The sequence below is a fragment of the Zonotrichia leucophrys genome, chromosome 1 (genome assembly GCF_028769735.1).
Source record: "Zonotrichia leucophrys gambelii isolate GWCS_2022_RI chromosome 1, RI_Zleu_2.0, whole genome shotgun sequence".
NCBI classification, from domain to species: domain Eukaryota; kingdom Metazoa; phylum Chordata; class Aves; order Passeriformes; family Passerellidae; genus Zonotrichia; species Zonotrichia leucophrys.
The window spans coordinates 26,743,716-26,759,812 of NC_088169.1; the positions used below are offsets into that span (position 1 = coordinate 26,743,716).

The window sequence follows — 16,097 nt, forward strand, 5'->3', positions numbered from 1 at the left end:
ATTAAACAAAATATGACCAGAATTAAAAAGAAACCCAAAGCCATCTGGGGGCACCTACCACTCAAACCCATATATATTACTGACACAGTAAAGCTTTTGGTGTCAAACACTTCTCTATTTTTTAGAGACAGTTTGAAGAGAGTATTTAATACCAGCAAAATTATTGAGACTTAAAAAAAATGGAAACCATGTAAGAAAACACTACTTCCACTCTGAAGAACGGATTAACACAAGTAACAAAGGTTGATACTTCTCTATGAATGATAAACACAGAAATAGTAACATGAAGTACTTTATAAAAGCTTTTAAGTAGTTGGGAAGGAATTAGGAATGCTTTGCTTTATTTCTTCATGAGATACTTTGAATGATCTAGAAAGCCTGTGGAAACAACCATTTCAAAGTCAACATTTCATTTCAATGCACTTTGTAACCCTGGCAGCCTTGGCCATTCTGGGAAAGGAGCCACAACCAGTTCCTGGTATTTCAGTCCCGGACATGCACCAGGCCATTGCCAGTGCTCCTGGGGTCACTGGGAGCAGCCCCACTGGGCAAGCTGAGTACCTGAAGAGCACTTGCAGGGCTAAGATGCAACACTCAACAACACACAGTTGACAGTGGAGGAAATGGGTTCTGCTTGCTGACCACAAGCTTCTGATGCTGATGGGAGATGTAGCCTTTGATGTGACCCTGGCAGAGGGAGAAAAAGGCAGAGTTAGTACCTAGAGCTGGTAACACAATCCCTACATGCCAAGCAAACTCCTACAAGCTAACCACAGCAGAGCTGTTTATGCTCCCTCACCACTGCACTACTGCACCTAAATATCCATGAGGGTTCCAGTTTAGGTAACTGGGTCACTCTGGAGAGCAGCACAAGGCTGGAGCCACCACCCTGTTTGTGCACCAAGGGGGCTGTCAGACTGAGAGCCTCCTGCCAGGGCCCCCATGGGGGGCTTACACTGCCTCCAAGAGACAGAGCTCCACAAAAGTGTTTCTAAAGTCACTCTTGTTCACTTTAAAATGAGAATTTTAACCAATCAGCATTCAATACCTAATAAACTCAATGACATAGTACTTCCTTTTCAGACACAGTGCTGTAACAGTGAAAGAAATCTCCCAGTGACCTAGACCACATCAAATAATGTTTCAGGAACAGAGTAGTGGCTAACTTTCTTGCTGACACTACAATGATGCTTCACAACCTCTGATTTAATACAAATATTTAGATTTTAAGCTTTTATCCATTCATAAGCAGTTGAGATTGATTTAGAGTAAAAGACAAAATGTGGAACAGAACCAAAGAAATCTAGCTGTACTTTTTTCCAATATGAGAAGACCAAGAGTCTCCTACTTCAAATGCAGAACAAATCTTTTTGGTGCCACTTGGAAGGTTTGTACTTTTAAATCAATGTTTCTGCATATATAGAAATGTCAGTATTGAATTTATAATGTGGAATTCAACTTCAATTTTAATTGATTCCTGCAAAAAAAGGCAGGAACTAGAGGAAGTCCTCAGGGCAAATGAAAACATTTCACTTTGAGCAGAAGTCTCTCAAAAAAAAACCACAAGAAAACCTGAGATTACAGATGAGGTTTTTGTCATAAACTGTTATTCTCTATGTAATATTTTTAACTGTCAGAAGTGTGGAAGCACCAGACAGCAAGTGGTGAGCACTCACCAAATAAATGAGGTTAGCTAAAATACACTGGACTTCATCAATATCAACATCATCTACTTGCATGAACTTCAGAGCAATCAGAAAAGCATCTAGAGACAGCTGATGAGTTTTGAGTAGTAAATATCTGAAAGAAACAACAGGAAAAATATGTTATTGAAAAATAATCACTTTAAAATTCTGTTTCTTAGAAAAATGGTCTTTCTACAATGAATTCACCTTAACAGGAAGTCAGCTCTCTCAGAGAGATCTAAGGAGCATATACAATTCTACCCCAGTCCCAGGTGAAACTATATTAAATCTGCTTTTCCAAAAATGTAGTTTTTGTTATGCTTACACTTTCTTGAAGAGATTCCTGTATGTGATGATTTTCAGCTTCTCAAGGATAAGAAAGATTCCACATCGAATAAAGAAGGTCTCATGCTTTGTTAGAGCATCATTCAGAAGGAGAAGATTTCCTTCACTGCAAGGATAAAGAAATGAAAAAGTGAGAGGGTCTCACACCAGTGAGAAAAGAAAGTATGACTTGGTAGGAATATGCCTCCCCTGCCTTTCTCAATCACCCCAAAGAAACACTTTTTACTTAACACTTTTTGAACACAAAGCAGAAAAGCAAGCATCATACCTCACAGACTTTGTTACTTCAGCAAACTGCATAAGGTCATACTTTTTTAAGAGCTGAACTGTTGGCATATGGCCCTGAAAAATAAATGGTGTCCAAGTTTTCCAGGGTAAAGTTAAATACATTTTAAATAGAATCTAGTAAAAAAAATCTAGCTAAAAAAAATTGTTAAGAGAAAAAAAGAATTTTTAACCACTTTTTTTTTTTTTTGCTACAGAATAAGAAGTGAATAAAAGTATTTGCAAGACAACTCCTTCATCTCTCTCAAACAACTCGTAGCACAATCACAGTAACTACTGATTTATCATGATTTAGGGACAATTGATACTTAATATTAGGGAGCAACTATCAAACTTGTAGAATCAAGATCCTGTGACATGAGGCCTTGGCAGATTCAAATTTTATGTCACAGTTGTATAATTTAATCTACAAACAGAAGAACTGCAGGAATCCCAAGCATTTCCAAAGGAATATAAGCAGTGCTTCAGCCTTGTCAATTGTTATCTCAGTCTGTAACAGATTTTTTTCTTCTCTATGCCTCCAATAAATTTAAAGAAACAAAATTAACTGAACCATCTACAGAATCAAAAAGAAACTTTGCCTTTTATCCCCTGCACAGCAAAGATCAGAATGCACATTGACTTGGTCAGACTTTAAATTTAGTTACATCATGCTATGCTGTTGCTAACTCCTTTCCTGGACGAAGGATTAGCTGAGAGCAGAACTGAGCTGCAGGTTTACTGAGAGCTGTTAGGAACAAAAAAACCAACACACAAGCTATTTTGGTAGTTTGAAGTTAGTGTTCATCTTTGGGCTCTGATTTAAAAAAAGCAACTGTAAATACAATGACCTTTATCTAGTTTCTTTAATGCCTCTTGTACACTAAAACTGCTTTAGAAAAGCCACAGTAATTTTAGGCACTAACAGACCAACCAGTCTAAGGCACCCAGTTGGGACAGGGACAAAGATTTAGGAAGACTGTTAATAAAGCTTTTAGGAAGACTTTTATTCCTTTATCAACCCTACCACTGATTGATCTGAAAACAACCACTAAGAAAGTCAACAAATAAATAAGGAAAACAGAAGTTAATTACCATACCCACTATACTCCCCCTTTACCCACTTGACACAGCAAGGGATTGGTGGAAAGGGAGCACTGAAAGGAAAAAGCAGGGAAGTCATAAACAGGCCAGGGGGAAGGTGGAAAATGGCAACTCAATAAAGGCAGGTGATAACATTCTACATGGGTAGCTTTGGGAACAGGGCCAGAACAGAAAACTCTAAAATCTAGTTCCTGTCCCCTCAGTCACAATGAATTAATACTCAGCATAATCCACTAATTCAGGAATACACAAATGTTAGCACAGCACATGGTAAAAAACAGGAACAAGAAACAGAGGTGCTTAATTCTTTTAATAGAAATATGAAATAATCAAATAGTAACAAGTCTTCACTGATTTTTCAGAACCAAAATGCTCTGCCACATGATCCTTCTGACATGCCTTGAATGGGAAAATGTAGGAGGTACAAATAAAAAAGCCAAAGACAGGCTGTAGTTGTGGCAAACCCTTCTCAACAGTCCTCAGACATCTGTTTGCACACCCTCCTTTTTTCCACGAAGTGAAAGAGGCAGAAAATTTTATTCTATTGAATCCACACCTTCCCTGGCCTTTGTGTGCGTTGATCAGCAGAGAAGCACTCTGCTACAAGACAGAAGTCACACTGTTGAGAGCCTCTCCAAAGAATTCAAATATACCTTCATTAAAGTAGTAAGATCAGGTTGCAACCTTAGGAAGGGTGGGAGAAAGACAGGGGGAAAGGAGGGCCAGGTTGGTTTTGCTTGTGGGTGGGTATTTTTTTGTTTGGCTGTGTTATTTCCCCTCCTATCTCCTTTCCCATGTTGCTGTAAATGACAACTCAACACTTTTTGCCCTCACATAACAAGGTGTGCATTTTCTGGCTCTTATAGGGATAAAATAGCCTCTGAATTCCACTAAGGGAAAACCAAGAAAATACTGAGCATCAGTTCTACAGTCTGCATGTGTACCCCTTCCCCTTATTCAGGAAAGTAGCATCTACTCACCAACAACATTTTTACTGGCAGCAGGTAGATCAAAATCATTCTTTTGTTCTTCTGGCTAGATCGGTGACAGTGCTCAAAGGCAAATGACAGATACTCCTCAGCTGCAGGCACAAGGAACACATATCAGCCACAAAAATGGATTAATCTGTAACCCAAATTCTGTGCTCAATGTCCATCTCTCTTGACCGCATAATATTTGAAAATGTTTACAAAAGAATCACGTCACTCAAAGTACATCAAGTTGGAGATTCACACAAAATACAAAGTATTACTAGAAAGGTAAGTTCTCTTTCAGAAAGTCAAAGAAAACTTGTCAAGATCTTCATGTCAGACATTACAGTTACAAGTAATATTGGATTTTTCAGCTAATTTCAGTAATATTATTGTGCTCCTATTACAGAAGCAGAGAATCTCAGGAAGTGCTGGTAATACACTCTACTTCCTAAATTGAGATTAGGCTCTTCAAGAGATGAAAGCTGAATGCAATGCCTACATCTCCTGAGCTGCAGAAATGTGCCAGTGAGACCACAAAGCATAGCAGCATGAAAATCTCTCTGCAGCTTCCACCGATAGAGAGAAATAATAAGGCTGAAAGGCAGAACACAGTTTGGAGTAACAGAGCCAGCTCCAGAACAGATGTTGGTCAAGGGCTGCAGTTAGTGAGGAAGCTGTACCCCTTAGCTCTAGAAGCATTTCTGTAAGCAAAATCTATTAGAAATTTAGGAAATGCAGTTTGTACATCTTCCAAAATCAATGGATCGAGAAACTAGAGTTTGCTACACTACAGTTTGCTGAAGATTTCCTATGTAGCACACAGCAACTTGGAGATTTGAAGGCTCCCTTGCAAAACCTTTACAAACCTATTCTTTTGGATACTCACACATTTTGTAATGCACACACACAATGCATAAGACTGTAGGGAGCTTCAGTGACACAAATATTTTAAAGCTGGGCATACACTACAATTAGAAGGGTCATGAAACCTCATCTCTGTTCTGAGTCAGCCTGTGGGCTTGGACCTTTCAGCATAACTTTTCCTTTGATCAGTGCAATTCTGAGTCTCACACACACAAATCCAGCAAGATTTCATGCCAAGCAGTAAGACTTTAAAGTGGCACACAGTACCTTGCTTAAAGTCACTGTCAAACATGGCCTTGCGTCCCACGTAGTATTTGTAGGTAACTCTCTGTGCCATGCTGTACTCATCCTTCAGATTTGAGCTGTCTATTGCTCTAATTAAGGGCTTACAGAGATGGAGCTTGTTGATCTGTTGAAAAACAAAATAGCATTTTAATCAGCATGCAGATAGATGGTATAATATAAAAACAGGGTGGGTTTAACTTAGAATATGAAATACAAAACACAGCTTACCAGACTTGAAGCCTACCTTAAAATAAATTTTAAACAGCTGATTCACAAGAAACAACATGCCCCACTTCTTGGAGTCTTCGATGCCTGCTCGACTGTCACAAGGAAAAAGAAAAATCTGCTAGTACTGAACATTGTAAGAAAAGAATGACTTTGTCCTCACAGTAAATTCATGCCATAGATATTCACTCCATAGCATTTTTAGGGTAAACATTGGTGTAGCTCTGCTATATATTTTCTCAACATAATGAAAAGATGTCATGCAGAATATTATTCATCTGCATCAGGGTCCTCACTCCAGTCTGCAGATAACATACACAAGCACAGCAGTGGCTTATAATACCTGAGATGAAAGAAAGACCCCAAAAAAAGCATTTTTTTCCACTTCAGAAGTGTTAAAATTGCTAACACTGGAAACCAGAGCCACCTCTTTTCCATCTAATTAATTCTAATGGAGCAAACTTCACAACTAAAGCATTAATCACCTTTCCTGAGAAACAGGGCCATAATCAGTCCCTCCCAACAACCCCTGCTAGGAATGCTGAACCTAAAGTGAGGGTTCTCCCTCTGCAGTTAATAGTCAAGAGATTAAGACAATAAATGAGAAGAGACAAGCCTCAGAAGTGTTCATTCTAACACCTGTATATGGTCCAAGTATGGGAAAATCTAAAGCAAAGTTCATTAAGTTTTTAGCAATTTTCTAGTGCAAGTGCAGCAGGGGGACCTTCACTTACGTGTCGCTGGCACAGACTCGAAAGCAGCCCATCAGCAGCTCTGCTGCCTTTTCCAACATGTCACCCACTTTGCTTTTCCCTTTCTTCACAAGCTGTTGATCTGCCTAGCAAGAAACAATATGCAATTCTACATCGTGGCTCACTGGGCTGCAAAGTTTAATTTTGATTTAGCATTTTATAAAGTATTATAGCAAGAGATCTGTCATGGCTGTTATCTCCCACATCTAGAAGGCAGTCAAGCTCGAGGAACAAAAGAAAACACTCAGAGAGGCTCCTGGACATGTACCAAGCCCAATGTAGAGAAGGACAGTCCTTGGAAAATAGCACTGATCACTATTACCTTTAGTAACACTCAGCTTAATGCAGCTCTCAGAAACCTAAATTCAGGTTTAACACCTGAATTGGAGCATTAACACTTCAACTCAAGTGTACAAAGACCAAGAGCCTGGAAAAAATTATGGAGTTTTAGAAATTATGAAGTTTTAGAATTGAGTCTTAGAATTTATAATTCAGTTTCTCTCCACAGCCACAAAGACTAGATGCTATTTCTAAACCATATTCAACAGTTTCCAGTAGTGACACACACTGCTGGGACTTGAGACATCCAGAAGAAAGATAAAACATATGTTACAGCAGAAAGAGGAAAAAAAAAATTCAGTTGTCAACATATGGGAAAGAACCACACACTGACTAATGGAGAACTTCAACAGAAAAAATACAGCAATTAGATATTTATTATGTGCTTTCTAAAAGGTTTTATTATAGTGTTTGCATTCTCACTAGCTGAAACATAAATAAAAGAAATGGAAATGCATCCTGCTGCAGAAGTGTTCTCTGAAACCAGATCCTCTGAATACACTAAGGCTAGAAGATAAGAGTTTAAACACCTCCAGCATGACTGATTCAACACTACCCTTTCTCATGCATCTCAGAGATATGGATTGCCCTCATTCAAACTGAGAACTGAGACTTGTTGAAGAGCAGTCACAAACACAGAAAATACTCCCTGTGCAAGCATTCCACATGTGGTTTTGTGGGTAAGTGGGTACGAGAGAGTGATGAGGGGAAAATACTGGATATTGTCAAAGCCTAACCTCACTTGAACCCTAGCTTCAATGCTTCAGGTGAACAAAATCACAGCTCTGCCACTTACCATGGCCTAGAAGTTCTCAATAGATCCCTACACAAGCTACTTAAATTCACCAGTCTGAGAAAAATTATGTAAATTTGGGGATTATTAACATGTCAGCAGCTGTATGAGCTCACCAAGGGCTCCAAAGAGCACCAGAAGTGGTGCACACATCTGGAAAAGGGGAGCAGAAAGTTCCCTTTTCAGATCTGGTGAATGGTTGGATCAGCTTGGTTGTCTGTGACACCTCCAATTTCCACCAAATGCCAGGGAAAACACTATGGTGTAAGTCACTATGTCAATAGTGACTTACACCATATGCCACTCAATAAAGAAAATATTTATCCCTTCATAAGTTCTAAGCAACTGCTGGGAGTTGCATTCAGGTCCTCAGAACTCCTCTAGTTCCATCTGCAAATAGGAGGTGGACAGATTGAACAACCTCACTTTTCAATAGGACTGGATGAATTTAGCATGTCCACAAAATCCTAAACAATGAGTTAAAGCAAACTGAGCAAAATTAGACTGTGTAACAAACTCTGTAAAAATATTTCTATAGTGGAAATACCAAACAGATAAAAGTAATGAGGATGTTAATCAGATCTACTTACATTATTAGCAAAAATTCGAAGATCAAGGGCTACAGAATACATAATAGGTAAGGCCCTGGAAAAGAAAATCATAGTACACTTAGTAGGTGCAAATCAAGCAATAAGTAAAACATGAGAAATAAGCAAATTTTTTTTGTTAGTTGGTCATACAATTAGAAAAGGACAGTTCTTCAAGATCTCAGCATTTCAGAAACCCTACACTACAAAAATTATGTCTGAAGTCTTTTTTACTGTGGCTTTAATAAAATTCCACTTCTCTTTGAACAAATCATTCATGTATTTACATATGGACCGTTCTATGTAATCAAGCTCAGATGTTTAGATTCCACACTTTGAACATGAAAACTCAACCAGGCAACAAAGCCAATTAGGCTTAACTTTAGCATCACTGGGGATAAATAAAACTAGAGGTATAATTTTAGTTTGACTCCAATGGTGTTATACTAGGAAAAGATGAGGCTATTTTTTAGTAGCTTTCTACCATGTACTCACCAATTTTCTTCTTTATGTGCCTGAAATGCTCGCAGGAAAGATGTACTGCATTTAGGAAAATTTAAACTGCCATGAAATAAAGCACAGATTTGATAAACAGCTATTCAGTGGTACCATATATGACTTATAGTGGTACCATATAAGACTTCATGAAAGACTAGAAATCAAAACACCATCAAGAAGCTGAGGAGCTGAGTTGCAGCCATGGAGGAACATGAGCAGAGCCATGAACTCCTTTGAGTGGCAGCAGCAGTAAGGGACACTGGCAGAGATAAGATAGAAGTTTTTTTATCAATATCTTCCCCTCCAGCCACGTACAAACTGCAAGGTATCATAATGACTTGAGACTCTCCTATATTCTGGGAGGAATTAATATTCTATTTTAGAGCCAAGTAAAACATCCTTTCTTAACCTTATAGAAAGCTGGAAGAAGAATGTATCTGGATTTCCTTGCTCAGAAACCTAAACAACTGAAGTGACTTGGGAAGCAGACCACATTCTATCACATTTTTTAAAACCATAAAGAGAACTTAGTCTACAAGAAGTTAATCTGAAAACAATATGCAAGATTTATGGAAAAGGATATTGGACAATAACTGTTTGGCATTTGTATGCTTCTATGAAGTCATGGTTTGCAACAGCATAAGTACACCTGTCAAAGAAAAGGTGCATTAGTGCATCAGAAAATATACATAAATGAAATACTTATTTTTGTGTCCTACCAGGCATGAAGTTTCACAGGTTATTTAAGGCACAAAGGAATATGACTAGAAGCATTCCTAAAACACTGGCACAAGTATTTTAATAGAGCACTAAGATTGATAATTGTAGAAAACAGATGCTAGAGATGAATAGGTATTTGTTCTACATAAGCTAATACTTATTGACACTGTCACCAAGATTAAATTTTAAAAATTCAAGACTGTTGAAAGAGACTAGGTGCAGAAAATTATTTAGTAAAAGCCTCGCAGAATTACTTAGATACTAAGCTCTCTTAAGAGAACTTTTATCATTAAAATTCCCTTTTAAAAATATTTCTTTCCCTCACTTATTTCACTCCAAATTCTTGTGCAGCTAGTAGGCAGAGGGGAAACAGCAAGCACTGACACCAATGCTGTGCCAATGGCCATACACAGATGACAGCCAGGTACATAGAGCAAACTTTATGTGGAGAGGAGAAAGAAAGTCTTTATTTCCTGCAATTCTAGCACTATTTATAAGAGTAATAAATACCAAGTTTTCAGGTGTAAGCCCTTTAAAATAAGAAAGTAAACTTAAGGATATCCTTCCCCATCCCTGCTGCACACCTCACAACTGACTTTACATTCTGGGCCCATCTTTACCTTAAGTGGGCTGCAAACATTTCATCATATGGTGATTCCAAAACTTGTTGACACTTCTCCTCTGGAGATGGCAGCTAAGTGTAGAATAAATCAATAAAACATTAGAGGAACATCCAATGCACCAGAAACAGAACATCATATGCATATTTTGTCATGGCAGTTCTCACAGATTTGCTAGGGTTGAAGAGACCTCTAGTAGGCATCTACCAGAACTTTAAGTTACATTAACAATCCTACCCAGAGTAATGAATTGCTAGTGTGCATTCTGTCTCCAGAACCTGAACAGAGCCAGCCTTAAATAAAAGCATCCAAAACACACAAACACCAAGCCCTTACCTTTTTTGTCCATAGTGCCTTCCATGGTGCTATGCTAATAACTAATACTGGTCAGAAAGGACATTCAAAACTGTATCTGTCCATAAAACAATTCAAAATGAAACACAAAGAGCCAACCAGAAAACAAAAATTATATATAGTACCCCTGTAAAAAGAAAAGGGAAGCAAGCCTGCATGGGGATCCTACCTCAGCCTGTGAAACAGATTTCTGAAGTTTCTCTCCAATGGAAAGGAACCCACACATGGAGCTAGGAAAACTCAGTGTAAAACAAAAAACACATCCTCACCTGTAGCCTTGGATTTGCAACATGTGGATGTTTAAATGAAACTAATTCTGCACAAAATGTACCATCTCTGGTCTCAATGGCTTCTTGTACCTACCAAAGGAAACAGTCACATTACAGAATAAAATCCAGCAACAGGCACACAACATATTTAACCAACATAACAACTACAGAAGCCACCACCGAGTTACCACTGCTCATACATATTAATATCAAATCAAATGCAAGTTTTTAAAGACTTAAAACTGCATAAATCATTTTGTATTTCCAATACACCTATTGTTCAAAAAGGTCTCAGGGAGAAGGTAGAGAGAACACCATTGAGTTTTTTTCCTTATTTGTAGGATGCAAGCATATGTATGTACATGGGTTTAGCACTGTAAAACAGCAGATTTGGTTAAGCTTTTTAAAGTTCCAGTTGGACTTATAGGCATCAAACACAGATGCAAAGATGCAATCTTTGAGAAATGCTTTAAAATGAAGACAGGAAGATTTAACATGTAAATATCATTCCAAAGGCAATGTCTGATATTGGATTGATATTTTATCTGTATCAAATCCTTTTGAAACCTGCTAAGGTTGTAAATGTTATATTCTGTGGAAGAATGGTTTAATTCTGCTTCCTGCTAAAGATAATTCCTTGTAAAAGCAGTCTGCTTGTGAGGGGGGTTATTGTGACATCAAGGTGGAAATGTATTCAGTTATGGAGGTAGTTTCAGGTATTACTTCTTAAGAGTTTCTTTCCCATTGCTTGTGCTTTGTCATATTTTTGTCTCCCAATATGAAAAATAAATATTTTTGAGGTATGGAATACTCATACCAAATGGGAAAAAACCCCATAGACTAAAATAGTAAGAAAAAAAGGAAAAATCAACTGTTTAAACTCTATCAGAAATTTGCGTTTAGCTTTTATTTCAGGAAAAAGAAGACGTAATTTTATGTTTGCAAGATAGTTTTTCCTCCTGAATGGAGTTCAATGGAGTGTCAACCTAACAAAACGTGGACTTTTCAGAGCAGACCGCTGTCCTGGCAGATCTCAGACGCTCCATTTTTGGAGATTAAGACCCAAACAATTACTTTCTTTTTGTGCCTTAACTAATGCCAGATGAAGTAGGATGGTAACAGCGACGAGAATACGACGGTCCAGCAAGAGCCAGCAGAGCGGGGACACAAAGGTTTGTCACTGACATGCAGCTGGAACCCCTGCGGCTCCTGCCCCTCCAGCCATGCATCCATCCATGGCAGCACTCGTGTCCGCGTTTCTGTGCATCTCCGAGCCCGCATCCCTGAAATCCCTGAGCTGCACCTGGCCCTGATTACACACACAGAGCCCTCCTGGCCGTTCTTACCCATAATCACCTCAGAAACCCCCACAGTTTTCAGGCACATCCCTGGCACGCAGACGGTGTGTGCCTCATGCACACTGAATGAATATATCTCCCCACTCATCCTACGGTGATTTATTCCTTAACCAAGGCACCACATTTACAGCAAACCCGCATACTCACACAGGGCCCAGAGATTTATTAAAAAAATAATTTTAAAATCGTGCTTACTTGCTGCAGGTACTGGTTAATGGTGATGTGCGCCATTGAAGGAGCGGAGCTGAGGCGGGGGCCGCACACCGGTATCACCGCGCGAGCCCCGGCGCTCCCGGAACTCCCGCGCGCTTCCGGATCCCAGGGCGGCGGGAACGGCCCCCAGCGTCACGTGACGGCCCCCAGCGGCCGCTGCCCCGCCCACCGCGGGCCCGGGGCGTGGCTTCACTCGGACAGCCAATGGGAGTGAGCAGTGGGCGGGGCAGAGGGCGCGCGTCGGAGGTAAACCTCGTGCGCTGGGGCGGGCTGTGTGTTCAGGGCTCGCGGTGCGGTCTGAGTAGTGTCGCTGTCACCCTGCTGCCCCTTTACCCTCGGCTTGGACAGCGGGCGGGCTGTGCCCTCCGTATAGCAGGAGCCCCGTGGCGGGACACTCCGATTACTTCCCCGGGAGTACTATGGAGGCTCGCCTCCCCTCTCTCCTCGCTAGCTCCGTTGCCCACCGGGAGCGCTGGCGAGGCGTCGCGGTGAACTTGGGTGGAAAAAGTTGAATTGAGCATTAAACTCCCGAGCGGGTTGACTCCTAAAGGTGCTGCCGCCAGGGAGATGTATGACACCAGGACATGCTCCATGTTCGTGCTCACTGGGCTCGGTTGGGTTTGGCAGGTGCCGGTGAGCAGGGCGCGGGCGGCCTCTCGGGCTGGTGGCTTTTGTGGGCGGGAAGGGGCACTTTGTTCCGGCCACCCTTCGGTGGGTACCAGCAAACAGAGCCAGGGCAAGCGGGGCACACCGAGGGGCTGCTGCCGCCGGCGGCAGGCTGCCCCGGCCCGGGAGCCATCTTGTGAACGGGGTTGGCGCTGCCCGAGCGCCGCGGGCCGCCCGGAGTCGGGAACGGGCTCGAAGCCGGAGCCGCACCGAGCCGGCCGCCGGGGCGGGCGGAGACTGGCGGGCGGCTATCGGTGCCTCCCCCGGCGGCACTTGGCAGCAGCCCGCGGGCAGTGGGGGAGGGCGGCTGGGTGGTGGCGGCGGCGGAGGAGGAGGGGAGCGGAGGCGGGGACCAGCCGGCCCCGGCCCGGCCCAGCCCAGCGCGTTGCCCCGGCCGGACACGGCGCCCCGGGCGGAGATGGCGGACGAGCCGCAGAAGAAGTCGCACTTGTCGGCCTTGGTGGGACACACGAACGGGCTCACCAGGCCCGCCTCGCTGACCGCCACCCGCTCCCCGGGTGGAGGAGGCGGAGGCGCGACCGCCTCCTCCAAGAAACTCGTGATCAAGAACTTCAGAGGTGGGTACGGGGCAGGCCGGGCCCTCTGTCCTGGCAGGTGCGCTCGGCCCGAGCTTTGTTTACTGCGGCCCCGGCCGGGCCCCGCCGCCCTATCGGCGAGGAGCGGCTGCGGCGGGGCTGATAACGCCGCCGGGCTGATAACGCCGCGGGCACCGTGCCCGTGTCAGGGCTCCCGGGGACACGCGTGGGGCTCCGTGCGGCGCGGGGGCAGCGGCCGTAGGGAGCGGGCAGGAAGCCACCTTAGTGTCAGCGCTGATTAAAGCCAGGCAGGGTGGTTGCCTCGCTAAAAGTAACACGGGCGTCAAACACGGCAGCCGGGGGATGAAGCGCGGCGTGCAAAGGCTCGGGTGGAATTAGTGACCCCTTTGAGAGTGCCAGAGTTACATGGCCAAGAGCACAGAGGCTTGGCACAACCTGATGGAGCAGCAGCGAGACAGACATTGCTGCTGCAGGCTCCCCTTGGGTGGCCGTTTTCAAACTACCTGTGTTTTACTTCACAGAAAGACCCAAATTACCTGATAATTACACTCAGGACACCTGGCAGAAACTTCATGAAGCGGTGAGAGCAATACAGAGTAGCATTTCTATTAAATACAACCTCGAAGAGCTCTACCAGGTAAGCTACGTCAGGTTTTGGTTTCGTTTTTTTTGCAAGTAAACTGCTTTGGCATGCATTCAGCATAATGTATTTTGATTTCTTAAAAGCTTTGCTAGATAGATACTCTAGTCAGTTTTTGTTTATCAGTTCTTGGAGAGCTACCATGATCTGGGCCTATGAAAAAGCAGTTTCTGTTGGAAGGCACAGAAAGCTATTCCAGGGCAGGGCTGAGATCTAAGTCATAGTATCTTCAAAACTCTGCCCACTCAACATGCTGAAAACAGGATGTTACTCTTAACAGGGTTATGAAGTTATATATTTTGTGATGATTTTTGTACATACTATGGTCTCTTGTAAATAGTAATATTGAAGTATTTGATATTATTACATTATAATATTATACTTCTATACCTTTTGGGGAATTAAAAAGGAATCTTGATTGAGTAGGCAACAAACTGTCACTTTATCCACATTTCAGATTACTGTTACATTTTCATAACAATAAAGATCTTAGTTTTTCTGTTCAAGTGGTAAAAAAGCACTTCTGGAACACCTGGACTACTGGAGCAAGGGCTGGCGAGGGTAAAAGAAATGGACTCCTGAGCCATTTCTCTACTTTCTCCAGTTATATGTGCTTTAGTTCTATGTTATTTCAGATGTATGTGCTTTGAGGTATTTAGCTGAAGTTGCAGCTTTTTAGAGTGCTCATGCTATAAAAGATTACTGATGTGCTAAATTGTGCTACATAATGTAAGTTAATTATGAGTTTTCTGTGGGTGCTGGTGTTTGATCTGATCAGATCAAGGTGATTGATGTCCTTGCCAGACCAGGACTGCAAACATTATTATGTTTTAGAATTAAAATTTTTAAAATGTTTAGTTGAGGTGCAAAGGGGAGACTGTGAGAGGGGAGAAGGCCAGTAGTCAGTACTGGGTCGCTGTTCAAGAAGATCAAGAGAGAACTGACTATACTTATCTCTTTAGTTAGGGTGTGTAATATATGGGTCTAAAATGGCTGATTGTGTAAATGTATATTGACTTAAAATAATTATTCCCTTTAAATTGAAAGCTTGACTGTAATATATATATGTTAATACTTGCAGTTTTGCACAGTGTGCATGACATAATGCATTTTATTGTTTTAAATTCAGCATCTGGAAAACCCTGCTTTTTCATGTCTAACAAAAATAAAAAACAAAAACCAGCCCACAGATGCTTTGGGTGTTACCTAACTTGTTTTCAGAGGCTCAGAAATGAGATTATAGTAATATGGCTATGAAATCGCTAGGGTACATGCTTGAGTTTTGGCAGAAGAGGAGAGATTTCAGATAAACTGTGAAGGGAGAACTGTACTTCTTGCTTTTTCTCTTTGCCTGCTTATTTGTAAAAACTGGGCAAGGCTGATTGAATAGTCCTTAAGGCAGCAAATCAGGAAGATTTCTGCACAATGGGTGGTGGTGCTCAGTGTGCCTGTGCAGGGACAGGTATTTACTGTTCTGCCAGAGGAATAAAAGATGAGGTTCAGCATCCATTGGAAACCTGATCTGTATTTACAGATCATTTTAACTGCCTGTTGGTGAGCATCGAGTCATCTGCAGGGGAAAATATCTCTGGGTCCATCAGTTCTTACTATCAGGGCTTTGTGGTGGTTTTTTGGTTTGGTTTTTTTTTGAGTTTTTATCTGACATTATGGGAGAAAGTGAGAGGCCTGCTAGAGTTCAGTGCACTCAGTGGGCTGCTGTACCAGCCTACAGTTGAACCTTCTGATTTATTTATTTAATTTGGCACAGTGGCTGAGAAGAAGCTGAAGAACAACAATGATGAGGCTGAGTGGGAAGCCTGAAGGATACTCTTTTCCAGGCATTAGAGGCACCATGGGATCAGGCATGAGGTGCTTGGCAGAAGTGTAGTCAGTGAGCAATGGGAGGGTGGCAGCCAGTTTTTTGTGACTAAAATAGAAATGATGTCTGGGATTGATGGTAGATTGCACAGATTTTGATAGAAGTA

The 16,097-nt window shown here is 41.9% G+C and overlaps 2 protein-coding genes across 5 annotated transcripts in view; one reads left to right on the top strand and one right to left on the bottom strand.

Annotated features, from left to right (window-relative positions):
* Positions 1 to 276: 276 nt before the first annotated feature.
* Positions 277 to 12,391, bottom strand: PCID2 (PCI domain containing 2). Of its 2 annotated transcripts, none has more exons than XM_064709551.1 (14): positions 12,232 to 12,391; positions 10,679 to 10,768; positions 10,056 to 10,129; positions 9,299 to 9,364; positions 8,713 to 8,754; positions 8,221 to 8,275; positions 6,481 to 6,584; positions 5,766 to 5,841; positions 5,504 to 5,645; positions 4,379 to 4,479; positions 2,299 to 2,372; positions 2,011 to 2,136; positions 1,673 to 1,800; positions 277 to 687 (listed from the first exon to the last, which is right to left on the bottom strand). In XM_064709551.1, the coding sequence occupies exons 1-14, from the start codon at positions 12,265 to 12,267 to the stop codon at positions 581 to 583; spliced, it is 1,221 nt and encodes a 406-aa protein (XP_064565621.1). In that variant the 5' UTR covers positions 12,268 to 12,391; the 3' UTR covers positions 277 to 580. The 2 variants fall into 2 exon arrangements, with proteins under 2 accessions (XP_064565621.1, XP_064565611.1); XM_064709541.1 differs by having other exon boundaries at positions 1,677 to 1,800; positions 8,713 to 8,752; positions 9,297 to 9,364; positions 12,232 to 12,386.
* Positions 12,392 to 12,541: 150 nt separating this feature from the next.
* The window catches only part of CUL4A (cullin 4A), a 35,152-nt gene continuing 31,596 nt past the window's right edge, over positions 12,542 to 16,097 (top strand). For 2 of the 3 annotated variants that reach the window (XR_010439663.1, XM_064709493.1), the window contains exons 1-2: positions 13,268 to 13,493; positions 13,994 to 14,109. Coding sequence is in view for 2 of the 3 variants with exons in the window: in XM_064709493.1 (XP_064565563.1) it covers positions 13,334 to 13,493; positions 13,994 to 14,109 (276 nt within the window). In the remaining variant the exon portion in view is untranslated. Of the gene's footprint in view, positions 12,883 to 13,267; positions 13,494 to 13,993; positions 14,110 to 16,097 lie in introns of those variants that run through there. The other variant, XM_064709502.1, reaches the window with a different exon arrangement.